Source organism: Tachysurus vachellii, chromosome 25 (assembly GCF_030014155.1).
Source record: "Tachysurus vachellii isolate PV-2020 chromosome 25, HZAU_Pvac_v1, whole genome shotgun sequence".
NCBI lineage: Eukaryota > Metazoa > Chordata > Actinopteri > Siluriformes > Bagridae > Tachysurus > Tachysurus vachellii.
The window spans coordinates 13,592,575-13,607,442 of record NC_083484.1 but is presented as its reverse complement, the minus strand read 5'-3'; the positions used below and the strand labels follow the sequence as shown (position 1 = coordinate 13,607,442).

Sequence of the window (14,868 nt, the reverse complement as noted above, 5' to 3'; positions counted from 1 at the left end):
ACTTTATTCCCACAGTTTGCTATCAGTTCAGTAAGCAGATTTATTTTGTGTTTGATTTTCAGGTCTATTTCAGGTGGCGGAGAGGCACAGACTCATTAACGTTATTCCGAATCGCCCAAATAGTGTGATAGTCATACGTGTGTGTGGCGACCTCGCATGCAAAATTACTATCCATATTTATTATTTAAGTAAAATCTTTATCTTTATATAAACTTTTCATCACAGCCTACAGAAATCCAGTGTTCAGAAATCCTGTCACATAGCAGTCAAACATTCGCTGTGTGAACAACAGCTAGCAATTCTTCTAAAAACCAATGGGCTCTGTGAGGACGCCACACACGTGTGTGTATCAGGGTTTCCGCGGGGTCATAAAAAGTCATAAAAAGTCATAAATTTAACAATAAGAATTTAAGGCCATAAAAAGACATAAAAACGTCCAGATTTTCCATACAAGGTCATAAAAAACATTTAGCCACGTCTTAAATTGATCTGCTCGTCCATTCATTTGTTCTTCAATCAAAATGCGCTCGCGGCGGCAATGGCGTTCATTTGTTTCGCCTGTTGTAGTTCTGTATGAGGAATCTGGGTGGTATCACACTGGTATCACGGCGTTCCAGAACTACAAGGTCCATGCGGCAGCATACAGACTTGTCGGAAGGACTTTCACAGAAACCCGCGCGAACTCCGAACATACTGTAACATACTGAGTCACTGCTTAGTTTAATTGAAATCATCCTGGCTATCACAATGGGAAAATGTACCTTTAATGATCTGTGGCTCGAAGAAGGTGCGTTTAGTAGCTGGTTCAAGCCCGTCGCTAACAATCGGTATCAAGCCTATTGCACACAATGTTACAATTGTTAAGTGTTCCTGTGTTCTTGATACTCAAGAAAAAGAAGGCGAAGGCTTCGGTTTCTTAATCTTAAGTAAGAAATAATAGAATTACTCTTTAAATAATAAAACTTGATACTTTCAATGAAAGTCAATAATAAAGACTTTTAAAAGGAATTTTAATGACTGAAGTTATTTATCGTAATTCGTGTAGGTCATAAATTCAAATCATAATGGTCATAAAAAGGTCTGAAAAAGTCTTAGATTTGACTGATTAAAGCCCGCAGAAACCCTGTGTATATAATTATATATAAATGATTGTAATACTTATATTTGCACACTTGTTTACCTGCATACAAGATTATTGATATCTGTGCTTGCGTGTTTGCTCGCCCATTAGCACTGCCTTCTTGCATCCTTGCACATTACCATCATTGCATGTTTGTGCTCTAGACTGCTTGCATCTTGCAAACTACAACACAAGTCCAGCTTCCTCGTCAAAAATGTATTTACTCTAATAGCCTGCTTCCGTTAATGCCCAGCCGGACACTAGTCTAGCACACTTGCTCACATGCCTTCTTGGTACTACTAGCATCCTTGCATTTTTGCTTAATAGTATTACAGAATTCCCTTCAAGGTGTTTTGTCTTGAAGATACTTTAGAGTTTACATTTGATCTTTATTTAGCTTGAGAACTTGTGTGTTTTGTAAGGGACTTTAATATTAAACAGCTTTATACCTGAACTCCCATGTAACGATCTACTTCGCTAATCATGTACTGTAGCAGCAGCCTAAACGCTTGGTTAACTGTAGGATATATAACCGCCCTCAATCATTCCGGTGCGCAGAAAAGCATCTCCGAATGCACAGTTTTGATGAATCTGCTTACTTTCGCCTCCGATTCCTTTTCCGGATCTAAACGAGTGGAATTTGTTGTAGCTCCTCCTCATTATGGCTCCATGTGCTGTGGATCCTGAGATGCTTTTCTGATCATCACGGTTCTAAAGCGTTACTGTAGTCATCTTGATATTGTGTCACAGGACTGTGATTGTGATGCTGTTATACTGCCTGTATACTTTAAGCTCATATGTGATGTACTGTAAGTGTGTGTGTGTTTGTGTGTGTGTTGATGAAGTCTCCTGTGTGTTCTTTTCTACAGGTTCTGTATCACCTGTTTGAGGAGTACTCATCCAGGAGCTCTGTAAACGTAGGAGACGTCCTTCTGGGCGTAGTGTCTTTCCTGGTGGTGTCTCTGGGTGGCATATTGATAGGAGCTATCTACGGATTACTGACAGCCTTCACCTCGCGCTTCACCTCACACACTCGCGTTATCGAGCCACTTTTTGTCTTCGTCTATAGCTACCTGGCGTACCTGTCAGCTGAGGTGTTCCACCTGTCCGGCATCATGGCGTGAGTACCTTCACAAAGGTGGTCCGGGAAAAGTGACACAAACTACATTGAAACATGACACACACATTCTTCTTCATCCACCAGCCAGATAGCAAAGCACGTTTATTTGATTTATTTGATTTATTTACTAAAAAATATTTAGCATAGGGACTCGTTTTAACATACACGCTAGTACGAGTTGTCACCGTTTTGGAAAACTTTTTTTTAACTCGGTAAAAATGTCATTGACCAATTGATGGATAAATCAGAAAGGACTGTCCGTTTTGTAGGTGTTTTGTGCACTCCAATAAAAAAAAAAAAAAAGGAAAGAAATAACTGCCTGAAAGCTCCGCCCCTTCCAACACATTAGTAATCTCTCGTCTCCATTTTCCTGCTTGAAATATACACGGATGCTTTTTGAGCTCGTTTCTCTGTGAAGTAAAACACATCAACGTATGCTTGACGTTAGAGTTCACGCCAGCTAGCTGTACGGTTTACTGTAAAACGTGATGCTTTGAGCTGTGTTTTATAGCAAAGCAGAGCCTTGACCTCGGTTCCTCTTTTCCGTAGGTCGTCCGTGTCGTCGTCTTTACCGAGAGAATACGTCAGAATCGCAAACGACTCAGGATGCCGGATACAACCTCATGTTGCTGGTTCAGTTGTGAGATCGATAAACCATCTCAGACCAGGTACAGCAGAGTAGAAATATGGAGGGGAGATTCAGGCAGGCAGGCAGGCAGAACACGCTGTGATAGATGATTCACTCGGGTACCGGAGGCACGGATAAATCGCCTGTGGATTTATTGGCTCCCTGCATCGTCGTCCAATATGCTTCTAATACCGTAGGATTAGGAGAGGACAGTCTGTAGCCTTTCGCTACAGCGGAAGCAGTTTTTCACCTCGTGTCACAGATATTTATAGTGCTCCTCGGTGGGCACAGTGTTGCTATGGTTTTCCTGGTCGTGTGTAGGTAGTGTGCAAAGTCCGTCTCACGGCCCGGATGTCAGGTCAATTTTGCAAATATGCTTTGACCATAATATTGACTAAGTAAATTGAAAAGCATGGTAACTACGCAAACACGCACACTAGCACAACTAGGCTGCTTTACTTTTACTTTCTAATCAGTTCATTAAGATGTTTCTTAGATTTCAGCAATGTTTTTGCTTTGTCCCCCCCCCCCCCCCCCCCGTGTTGTTTTACTTCTCATTAGCATAAAGCGAAGATCTTCTCGACTTTAACACGACTGCAGCTCGCTGAGTTTAGATTCGCATCTAAATTTTACACCTGCAAGAAAAGCCACATCGTGTATGGGTGTGAATTATCACCTACATTTCGTAGCAGGATATTTCACGCTTTCTGGACGCTCGCTGTGTGGGTGTTCTGGAAAAACCTGCCAGACGCCTCGGACACACAATTTTATGTTCTCGAGTTTCGATCAGAACTTAGCGAAACCGTGTCTCACACACACCTTAATATATACAAGTATTAATGTATTAATAAACAGGCGTCACGTGAGCTGGGTTTGTCATAACACTGCAGTGAAATATTAGTGCTTTCACGGCATTATTTCAGAAAATAGGGAAGCTGCTCAGGACAGTAGTAGCTCGGCGGTTAAGATGTCGGTCTGCTGATTTGGAAAGTCGCCAGTTTAAATCTCAGGGCTGTCTAGACGCCGCGTTGCTCTGTATAACCACGTCTGCTGTAAAATGCTGTCAATGATAAATGCTTCCAGTTTTCCTGAAACTCTTTCCGGACATTTAGTTCTCTTTATCAGTATCTACAGTGTCCGTTCACCCGATCGAGTTATTTTTTCTGTGAAATTCCAAGAAAATAAGTGGAACGATTAATCCGACTAATTACATGATCATTGTTCTATAATCTGCTTTCTGCGTAACTAAACGTGGAGGGATTAAATTGAACACTCCTGCGCTCAGACGCTTTCTCGCCAGCACGCCACCTCTAAGCAAATAATAACCATGTTCTAACTAAACGCTAACTACGGGTTTAGCAGTGTTTCCCAGAGCAGCTCGATTGTAGTCACCAATCCCTGTACAACCCTTTTCTCTTTGTCCAGACTGATTGCATGCGGCGCTGTAATGCGACCCTACGTGGAGGCCAACATATCCCACAAGTCCCATACCACCATCAAGTACTTCTTAAAGATGTTGAGCAGCGTGAGCGAGACGCTCATCTTCATCTTTCTCGGGGTTTCCACGGTGGCCGGGTCTCACAAGTGGAACTGGACGTTTGTCACAGTGACCGTAATCCTGTGCATGGTGGCTCGTGTTCTTGGTGAGTATTCAAAACACTCCAAACCCAGTGCTGTCTAGACAAACCATTCAGTCTGCTCAGTGTTGGGCAGTTCAGCTCAGCTGGTTAAGGCTCTGGGTTGTTGAACGGAGGATCGGTGTGTTCAAGCCCCAGCACAGCCAAGCTGCCACTGCTGGGCCCTTAAGCAAGGCCCTCAACCCTCCCTGCTCCAGGGCGCTGTATCATAACTGCCCCTTGCACTCTGACCCCAACCTCCTCAGTTGTGGTATGTGTATATGTGGCGATAATAAAGGCTTCTAAGGCTTCTATGCCCCTGTTCTATTCTTTAAGAACCTCCATATTAAGGTTCTCAGCACATATCACTCAAATACCGTATACCTCTGCTACGGTATTTGTAGTCATGAATCATCTCAATCATCTCAATGACGGCAGGTTTTCTAGCCAATATTTTCATGTTTTCCAACTGTCTTGCCATTCCTTTTCTCAGGAGTCATCAGTTTGACCTTCGTGATCAACAAATTCCGCATAGTAAAGCTCACCACCAAGGACCAGTTCATCATAGCGTACGGCGGCCTGCGCGGAGCGATCGCTTTCTCCCTGGTCTACTTGCTCAAAGAGGAACACTTCCCTATGAAAAACATGTTTCTCACAGCGGTCATCACGGTTATCTTCTTCACCGTCTTCGTGCAGGTGAGACTTCTACTATATAGACATTTCGCGGTTTTAAAGGTACGGCTCAGTATCGGACGGTAGTATTCATATCTTAATCACTTTCACGGTTCCGTTAGACACGTGATTTCTCTGCTATTTTGATGCTAATGATTAATTCCCTAAAAAAAATGAGCTTTTGCGACTGGCACTGCCAGCAAGCAGTTCCTGACCTCACAGCTGGTAATACCGCTTCCTATTATACCCACGCCACATCCTTTAGTGCTGTTCATTTCTATGCTTTCTTTTATGATTTTGCCAAAAAGTGTGAAAGTTGTGCATATTTGCTGAACACCAAGGTACCCAGACTCTGATTAAAAAAAAAAAAGTAAAGCGAAATTAGGCTTGCGATAAATCAAGAAGCATGACCCGTGTTAATATAGGATCAGCTTTCCAGGTGCCTCAGCAGGTTCCGCCATAATACACTCACCGGCCACTTTATTATGTACACCTTACTAGTACCGGTGTGGTCTTCTGCTGTTGTAGCCCATCCGCCTCAAGGTTCGACGTGTTGTGTGTTGAGAGATGCTATTCTACATACCTCGGTTGTAACGAGTGGTTATTTGAGTTACTGTTGTCTTTCTATCAGCTCGAACCAGTCTGGCCATTCTCCTCTGACCTCTGGCATCAACAAGGCATTTGCGCATACAGAACTGCCCTCACTGGATATTTTCTCTTTTTCGGACCATTCTCTGTAAACCCTAGAGATGGTTGTGCGTGAAAATCCCAGTAGATCAGCAGTATCTGAAATACTCAGACCAGCCCGTCAGGCACCAACAACCATGCCACGTTCAAAGTCACTTAAATCACCTTTCTTCCCCATTCTTGCGCTCAGTTTGAACTGCAGCAGATCGTCTTGACCATGTCTACATGCCTAAATGCATTGAGTTTCTGCCATGTGATTGGCTGATTAGAAATTTGCGTTAACGAGCAGTTGGACAGGTGTACCTAATAAAGTGGTGTGTGTGTAGTTGCCTTGGTATGTGTGGGGCGGAGCTATCAAAACAGGGGTGACACCCATTTGGGTTAGGGATGTGTTTGTTTAGGTGATTTCAAATGTCAACATTGGCTTTCAGAGATCGTGCACCGCACCTTTAATTTCACCCTGTATTCACGTTTTACCTCATACGTGTTTTGCATGTATTTGATTGACAAATGTTTTGGTGTAAACCCACGTGTAGGTGAGGTCTAATCCAGGAATAAGTTTGGTCCTGTTTAAGGGTCAGATTTTCCAAAGAAATCACTGATTCATCTCCTACTCCTGTCATTAAAAAAAAAATAAAATAAATTACACCTGATTATTTAAGAAGCTTGTTCAAAGTCTCGTTCAGACGTATTTTATATGCACATGATTCATATAAGCCTGATTTTATATATCTATTAATGAGAGTTTTCAGTGCTGTGAGTGCCAAGTGAAATACTGATTATTCAATCCAAGCAGTGCTTTTTAAAGCTCTATCTACGTCAGTACTGCAGAGGAAGATCTACAGTAGAGTCAGTTTTCATAAGTCTGAAAAGGATATCCAGTGAAGAATTATTACTTTATCCAAGCCCTGTATTATTCCTTTATCCTTGTCCAGGGCTCTAGAGAAGAATGGTGTATTTGATCCAGTTTTCCAGAAAGCTTTGTTGACTTGCTATATAAACCTGCTCATTACGCACCGTTATTATCGTCTTAACTCAAGTCTTTTTCAGAATTAGCAATGTTCTGCAACAGAATAGCTCCTCTAGCTAAACACCCGAATGTTGTCTTTTATCGAATATGAAACCAGGACACACAAATACACCCCACTGAAGGTTGGTTGGATGTTTCACTTCACCATTTCGACTTCTCACTTCGCTACTTGAGTTTCGTGTAACGAAACTCAAATCAAAACAAAATCGTAAGGATCGAGATCGAATCCAAGCAGTATTGTTTACATCATCACGGACACGTCCGACTGTTTTGCCTGCGTTAGAAGTTGTTACAGTGCATGTTGATGATGTACACTTCAGGGTGTTTGTAGTAAGTACACGCACGACTGCACAGATAAGGTTCAGCATGCACCATCGGCCATTAAGATCATTAGCGTTAACCTGGAACGTAGGTGCAAGTTAATGAAAAGCTGGAGCAGAGTGACAGGGCAAATAAAAATGGAAAGAAGTGTCGTTTATATGGCTTTTGGTACAGTAACTCCCTTATTGATATTAAAGCTTGACTGACTTTACTCAGGAACGCACTGAAAGTGTGGGTGAAATGACACAGTACTATATTAGGGTACATGAAGACAATTCTGTAGCACATTATATGGGCAATTCAATATAGAAGTCATTAAAACAACACTTACACACACACACACACACACACACACCTACATTTCAATACTCACACTAAACGGAAAAGAAAAGTGTGTGTGTGTGTGTGTGTAAGTGTTGGTTTAATGACTTCTATATTGAATTGCCCATATAATGTGCTACTGAAATGTCTTCAAGCTTTACAGAAAATAAACATAGAACAAAAGGTTAATATTAAGAATAATATCAAGATTAATAGAATACAAAATTTAAGATTAATATTAGATAGATTTTAGTTCACAATGTGTATGTATTTATCCCCGATGAGCAAGACTGAGGTGACCGTGGTGAGGAAAAACTCCCTTAGATGGTAAAGGAAGAAACCTTGAGAGGAACCAGACTCAAAGGGGAACCTCATCCTCATATGGGTGACACTGGAGGGTGTGATTTATAAATATACAGTCTAACAAATGTATTGATGCAAAAGATCACATGGAGTTAAGTGATGATAAAGCGCAGGGTATGAAGATTGTGGATTGTGGTGTTATTGTGTTACAATACAGAAGTACATTCAGAAGTAAGAGGTGTGAAAGTTAAAAACAAACGTGTAGATGTCAGCATGCATCTTGCGAGTTTTGCCTTTTCTTTCTTTCTTTCTTTTTTTTTTTTTTTTCTCGCCCCCAAGTCAGGGTGGTTTGATCCCATGTGCGTTGTTCCAACACGCACTGCTGTAACGCTCAAACACGATCAGGCTTGGATGAATCTTGAGTTGCCTTGAGGATATACAGTACACTGTAATCGGGGTTCAAGCCCACAAGCTGCTGAGACATATACTTTGGGTCCTTGAGCAAGGCCCTTAACCTCACCTGCTCCAGGGGCACCGCACGATGGCTGACCCTGCGCTCTGACCCCAGGCTCATAATAACCTGGGATATACGAAAACCTGGGGGCTGTGGTGGCTCAACTGGTTAAGGTTGTTGATCGGGGTTCAAGGCCCAGCATTGCCAAGCTGCCGCTGTTGGGCCCTTGAGCAAGGCCCTCGACCCTTCCTTCTCCAGGGGTGCTGTGTCATAGCTGCCCATGCACTCTGACCCCAACCTCCTCAGTTTGGGTATGTGAAGAAAATAATTCCACTGTGCTGTAATGTATATGTGGCAATAATAAAGGCTTCTATGCCACGTTTTTCTTCTTCTTAAAGGCCATTTCATCTCCAGGTTATTTCAATCAAGATTACAAAACGCTCATGGGGACGAATACTTCTGCAAGTTCTTCTGCAAGGACCTTGCAAGTAGCAAGGTTCTAAAGACTTGTGCATCTCGCACAGTGAGACTTGTGCATCTCGCACAGTGAGACTTGTGCATCTCACTGTGCCTGTGAAAAAGGAAACGTGTAGAGGTAAATGGTAGAGGTACAGAGTCAGATGAGAGCGGTTATGCTGTGGTTACTTTGTTGGTTTTAGTTTACTGGAAGCAGAGATGCTTCTGGTTACACTGGGAGGAAGTGACGGGTGGGGAGAGTTTGCAGTGTTTGCACTAGAGATTTGTCTGCAATGCAGTTCCATGTCCTCTGCCAACGACCTTCAGTCTACACAGCCACCTGCTACGAAACGGCTAGGTGCTTTTCCCTGGACACAAAGATAAACTCGCGCATGAAGTCATTCTTAGCACTATCTTCTCTTTAAAGACGACGATAATAAAAGGAATATCGTGTGGCAAAAGGGCTCATGCTCTGCCTGTGTTGTCGGTGGATTAAAAGCAAGCAGCGCTGCAGTGCTGTAATAAAGATGGATTAAAAATAACACGTCGTCAGTCTTCGCTCGTCCACGAGCCCGGCAGGTAACGGAAACGAACGCTTTTTACAGCTCCGAGTTGAGATACCGGGTGACTCGATTCAGACATGCAGTTTGATGCGAGGGTTTAAATAAAGCAAATCCTCGCACTCTAGCAACGTTGATCTCAGGAGAACAGACGCAGACAGCTTTTACTCTGTAAAGATGATGTGGAATAGATTACTATATTGTATATCGTATCCTTGTTGTGTCAGCAAGGCAGTACATCACGAGGTTACCCCCTCCTCTGTGACTCACCTTGACTGAAAAGTCGGCAGGGTTTGAAAGAAAGATGCTTCTGGCAGATAAAGAGGTGTCATGAATTATAATCAAGCCTTCAAGGACAGGAGAGATTTCTGTACTAAACAGCCACAGGGTTCCTCTCTGGTGTTACCTATAATTCCCACAGAGTTTGTGAGGATAAGCTTTAGTCAAATCATCTTACACACACACACACACACACACACACAATGATCAACACTCAAACACCTCAGCTGTAAATAAAATTATTATGTGTTTGGTAAGTGTTGGAGATGCACATCATAATGAGTCGTCCAATCAGCCATTGGCAGTTTTAATTCACACTTAAAGGTGGGGTGCACGTTGTTTGAAAGCCAATGTTGACATTTGAAATCACCAAAACAAACACGCCCCTAACCCAAATGGGTCCCACCCCTGTATTGATAGCTCCGCCCACACATACATACGTAACCCAGGCAACTAATGGAAAGTAATGTGTCTTTATCATAGCTGAAGTGAAGAACAATACGATTGTAGATAAACAAACAAGCAAAAATGACACACAAGCATAATCATGTAAAGGACAAAGGCATATATTAGTTCTGTGTAACAAAGCAAAACCAACGTTACTCACCTTTCGAGAAGGAAAAAACCGTCTCGGCATCCCATCGCAGGCCTTCCCGCTCTTTCAGTTCTCTCCAGCGCTGGAAAGCTGATCCTATATTAACACGTCCTACTTCTTACCTTATCGTAAGCCTTACTTCGCTTTCTTTCTTTGTTTTTATCCTCCATGTCAATGTTAAAATCGCTTTCTGCTAATGTCACACATGCGCACTGAACACTCTCTCCGCCCATATTCACAAGACACGCCCCTTTCTGCTCATTGATTACACGTTTGTTTTGTTTTTGTTTTGTTTGCCGGCCCGACTCAGTTTTCTGAAGCATTTCTCAAACGACGTACACCCCACCTTTAATATAACTGGTTATATGTAGCAATGCTAAATCCTGATTGGTTTACAAAATGCTTGTTAATCCTAAACAATAAAGATTATGCTCTATGTTCTAAACACTCCACATCTAACTGTGGACTTTATAGTGGTGTAGAGATGCAGTGTATCGTATTGTTCAACGTTTCATGCATTTTGTGTGTGTGTGGTTTTTTTGTGTGTGTCATTTTACCATGTTTCATTTATTCAATTTGTGCATTGTTCTACTGAATGAATCATCATCAATAATGTTGAATATTTTATTCCACCACCAAACACCACTGTATCACGTAGCATCATATCCAGCGCGTCAGTTTTAAACTCTGGTATTTTCTATCACAGAGAGAGATGACCGAGATGAGGCATCACACCAGAACCCAAGCCAGACCCACTTCCACAAAACCAACCGCTGATTTAAAATGAAAAAATGTCCACCCCTAATTTGTCTCTTTAGTGTAGCCGTGTTCTACCCTGGTGCGTCACACACTTATGGAAATTTCAACAGCAACTGTCTTTGACTCTGAATGAGCTTTGACTCTACTGCCTTTTAGAGCTTAATCAGACTTCGGTTTGATTTGACGTCTGAATTGAACGATCGCAGTTTTTAAGAATGTAGGCAATAAGAAAAAGAAAGTGGGACTGAAAGAAAAACCAAATGATATACTGTTGTTCTGTAGAGCGAATCTTGTAACAAAGCCATTATACTCAACATCAGCTTTATCTATAACCCAGTCTCCTGTTGTTTCTCCTCCTCTGTGTGCCATGGCGGTGTAGGGTATGACCATTCGTCCTCTGGTGGACCTGCTAGCCGTCAAGAAGAAGCAGGAAACCAAGCGATCCATCAATGAGGAGATCCACACCCAGGTAATGAAGCTTTACATCACTCAGCTGCTCTGCGACCCTCGTGTTTAATCGGACCATTTAATGCCGTTTAGGATTAGCGTGCACCGAGTAATCATCACTTCATAGATTAATGAAGGACACGTGAGATTCTAAGGACTGTAGATCAGTTGTGAACCCTGTAGCTTCTTGTCTGGAAACCAAATTCTCAGAAACAGTCGTGCTCATGATCCACAGTTTTGCGGAGCAGCAACGTGACCGGACTTGCTTTGTACTCGTGAGAAAATCTCTTTTGTGCTGGATCACTGATAGTGAGGATCGTGCCTCGGGCTGATCTATAGTATAATGAAGTTTTGATTTAAAGACCATTTTTAATCCATTTCCTCATATTGTGTGGTGTTGAGCGCCATCTGCTGGCTACCTCGAACACATCGACCGGTCATATGAGTGGTTATGCTGACGTTTTCCTTCGTCCTACACAAGACGTCTATAATCGCAGACATTAAGTAGGATTAGTGGATATTATTAAGATTACACTGATTCATTAATGTTGATTTAACCAAGATGGTCATGCACGTGACGGTATTTGACTAAGCGCCATTTACACAATGGCAACCTTTTAAACACACACACACACACAGGTGGCCATAGTAGGACATTACAACTATAATAACAAAATGTCTCATGGACACGGGCAAAAATCTTAGCTCATCTCATGCGTGATGATGGCGAATATAGCGCATGAGATCATAACCGCCCTGTAGTCGCTATCTACCTACATGTCCTTCTGGGCTAACGACTTTTTTACAAATCATCATTTGCAAGTAAAATCGCAAACCTGCTTCCCCAGATCCACCCATGTCATCCTCCATGTCCTCACCGCTGGCTTCCCACACTCTGTTTCATCATCTCTAAGCTCCCTAGGGGAAACCTAGACGGCAGGATATCGCAGGCCTCATCTGCAAATTACACACACACACGCACACGCGCGCACACACAGTAAGCAGCTATATGGAGCTGATGAGTCACCGAGGCTTTCAGCGGGGGAGAGAGGTTCTTACTAATCTCTTCCCCTGTAAACGAGCGACTCGACACAATACGCCGACGTGAACACGCATGTATTTTGGCTGTAACATAGCCTAGGTTTAGCTGGATCATGTCAGCTTAAGACGGCTGTCTGTTGCCACCGACATGTCTGACTCGGATGGAGGAATCATCTAAACTCAGACAGGTTCTGCGACTACTTCAGATTCCTTACACCTGTCGAAACAGCACACAATATTTATTTAGAAAACATTTCCATTAAAGCTGTACTCCTATTAAGAGGAAGTGTTGCCATGACAACTCTTGTTTGCCAAGTTTTTTTTTTTTAGTGTACGAGTGACGTATTAAATTGTTTGAACTTTTTTGTTTTTTTGTTTGTTTTTTTTTTCTGTTTAGTTTTTGGACCACCTGCTGACAGGTATCGAGGACATCTGCGGACACTACGGACATCATCATTGGAAGGACAAGTGTGTAGAAAATATATTCACGTATAAAATAAAAAAAAATAAAAAATCCTGCTGAATGATATCCTTTCTCCTAAAGGCCCAAATAATGAAATTCTGAAAGCAAATATTTTTTAACCATTAATGATTAGTCTGTGGCTATAAATAAGACTTCTTATCTATTTAATCCTCACATTACCACTTTTTATCTTGTAGTATCTTTATCTATATATCTATCCATTTATTTATTTATTTATTTATTTATTTATTTTTAATGTCACTAGCTCTCTAAGCCTATAGCTAGTTTCTGATCTGTTAAGCTTCCTTCGGTTAAATATTTAAGGTGCCCGTGACGTTTCCTCCTTACATTAATGTACATGTCTAGTGATCCGAACACCACATAACGAATCCAGGTGTAAATATACGCAGCACACTTTAACACACCAGAGTAATTCGTATTCAGAATCCCAGCAGACGTATAAAGGAAGCGCAAAAGAAAGCGATTAGACCATGTTGCGCGTGGTGATACTCAGCCACAGTGTGTTTATTTCATCTCGAGTAATGAAGTTAATCTTGATCTGATGATCTACAATGTGAATTTCTTCCTCAAAGTACTCGAAGCAGAATTCACTTGAGGCTCGACCCCCAGCAAAGGTCACGTCATTGACCGAAAGATAACGGATTTAGGGCTTTTCACAGCCGAAGCGGCTCAGACCGTATTGCTTGCATGCTCTCTGGTGTTCACTTTCCCTTCCTGTCTCACTCGAACAGGCTGAACCGCTTCAACAAGAAGTACGTGAAGAAGTGCCTGATAGCAGGCGAGCGCTCCAAAGAGCCCCAGCTCATCGCCTTCTATCACAAGATGGAGATGAAGCAGGCCATCGAGCTGGTGGAGAGCGGAGGAGGAGTCAAACTGCCGTCCGCCATGCCGTCCACCGTGTCCATGCAGTAAGAACCTTCTCAACATCCCCTTCATCACACTCTCTAGCTGTAGACCATCGTAATCCACCCTTCATCCTGCAGGGATCGTTTAGAAAAGATGTATAATGGTGACTGGGAGTCATGAGGTTTTTTTAATGTCCGGATATATGATGATGATGATAGAATATTTTAACACAAGTTTCCATGCTAGACTGAGCAAGTATTTTTTATTTTTTTTTTTGTTTTTTTTTTATAGAAACTCTAATTCTTTGTTGTTGTTTTACGCCGGATGCCCTTACTGACACAACAATCTCTTGTATTTATTTATTTATTTCTTTGTTTGTTTATTTGTTTATTTAATACCTGGGCTTTGAACAAGCACTGACAGTTAACCCTTTTCGAACCCGGGTCGCAGCAACAAGAGCACTGGATTCTGTCGCTGGACCATGAGGGGACGTTAAATGTCCTTCTTTAATATACAGAAAATTGCAGTTGTTGGAAAACCCATAAACTGTCTCACAATGAATAATGAAATAGCTCATTTTAGCTTGCTCTTAAATCCATATCCTTGTAATCTGGATATACAGCATAAAACGCCGGCATAGCACTCTGTAACAATATTAAACTGATCGCAACAAGCCGGTTGGCTACTTGTCCTGTCCTGTTACTTGTCCTTGCTACTTGTCCTGTTGGCTACTTGTCCTGTAATGGACTTTGCACATAACACTCACAATGGCAATAAAATCACGGCCTGCATTTCATCAGTTATATTTGTTACTGTAGTAAACAGGTCTGAAATGTAGATACAAATGATAAGAGATTGTAGCTCCTACAGTAGATCTCCTGTAGCTCCTAGATCTCCTGTAGCTCCTAGATCTCCTGTAGCTCCTAGATCTCCTGTAGCTCCTAGATCTCCTGTAGCTCCTAGATCTCCTGTAGCTCCTAGATCTCCTGTAGCTCCTAGCCATTTAACCTTCGTAAGCAGTCTCCACACTCAAGCATATAATGAACACTTTTGCTCTGAGGAAACATTGCAGCGTTAATAATGAAAAGTTATTAGAATTCCTTCTCACATCCCACCGTTTCTTTGTCCT

The 14,868-nt window shown here is 42.1% G+C and overlaps 1 protein-coding gene across 1 annotated transcript in view; it reads left to right on the top strand.

Moving 5' to 3' along the window:
* Positions 1-14,868, top strand: part of slc9a1a (solute carrier family 9 member A1a) — a 35,703-nt gene that overhangs the window by 18,661 nt on the left and 2,174 nt on the right. The window contains exons 3-8 of the mRNA XM_060862021.1: positions 1,990-2,240; positions 4,294-4,511; positions 4,978-5,180; positions 11,301-11,390; positions 12,807-12,877; positions 13,625-13,801. Coding sequence (XP_060718004.1) covers positions 1,990-2,240; positions 4,294-4,511; positions 4,978-5,180; positions 11,301-11,390; positions 12,807-12,877; positions 13,625-13,801 — 1,010 coding nt within the window. The remainder of the gene's footprint in view (positions 1-1,989; positions 2,241-4,293; positions 4,512-4,977; positions 5,181-11,300; positions 11,391-12,806; positions 12,878-13,624; positions 13,802-14,868) is intronic.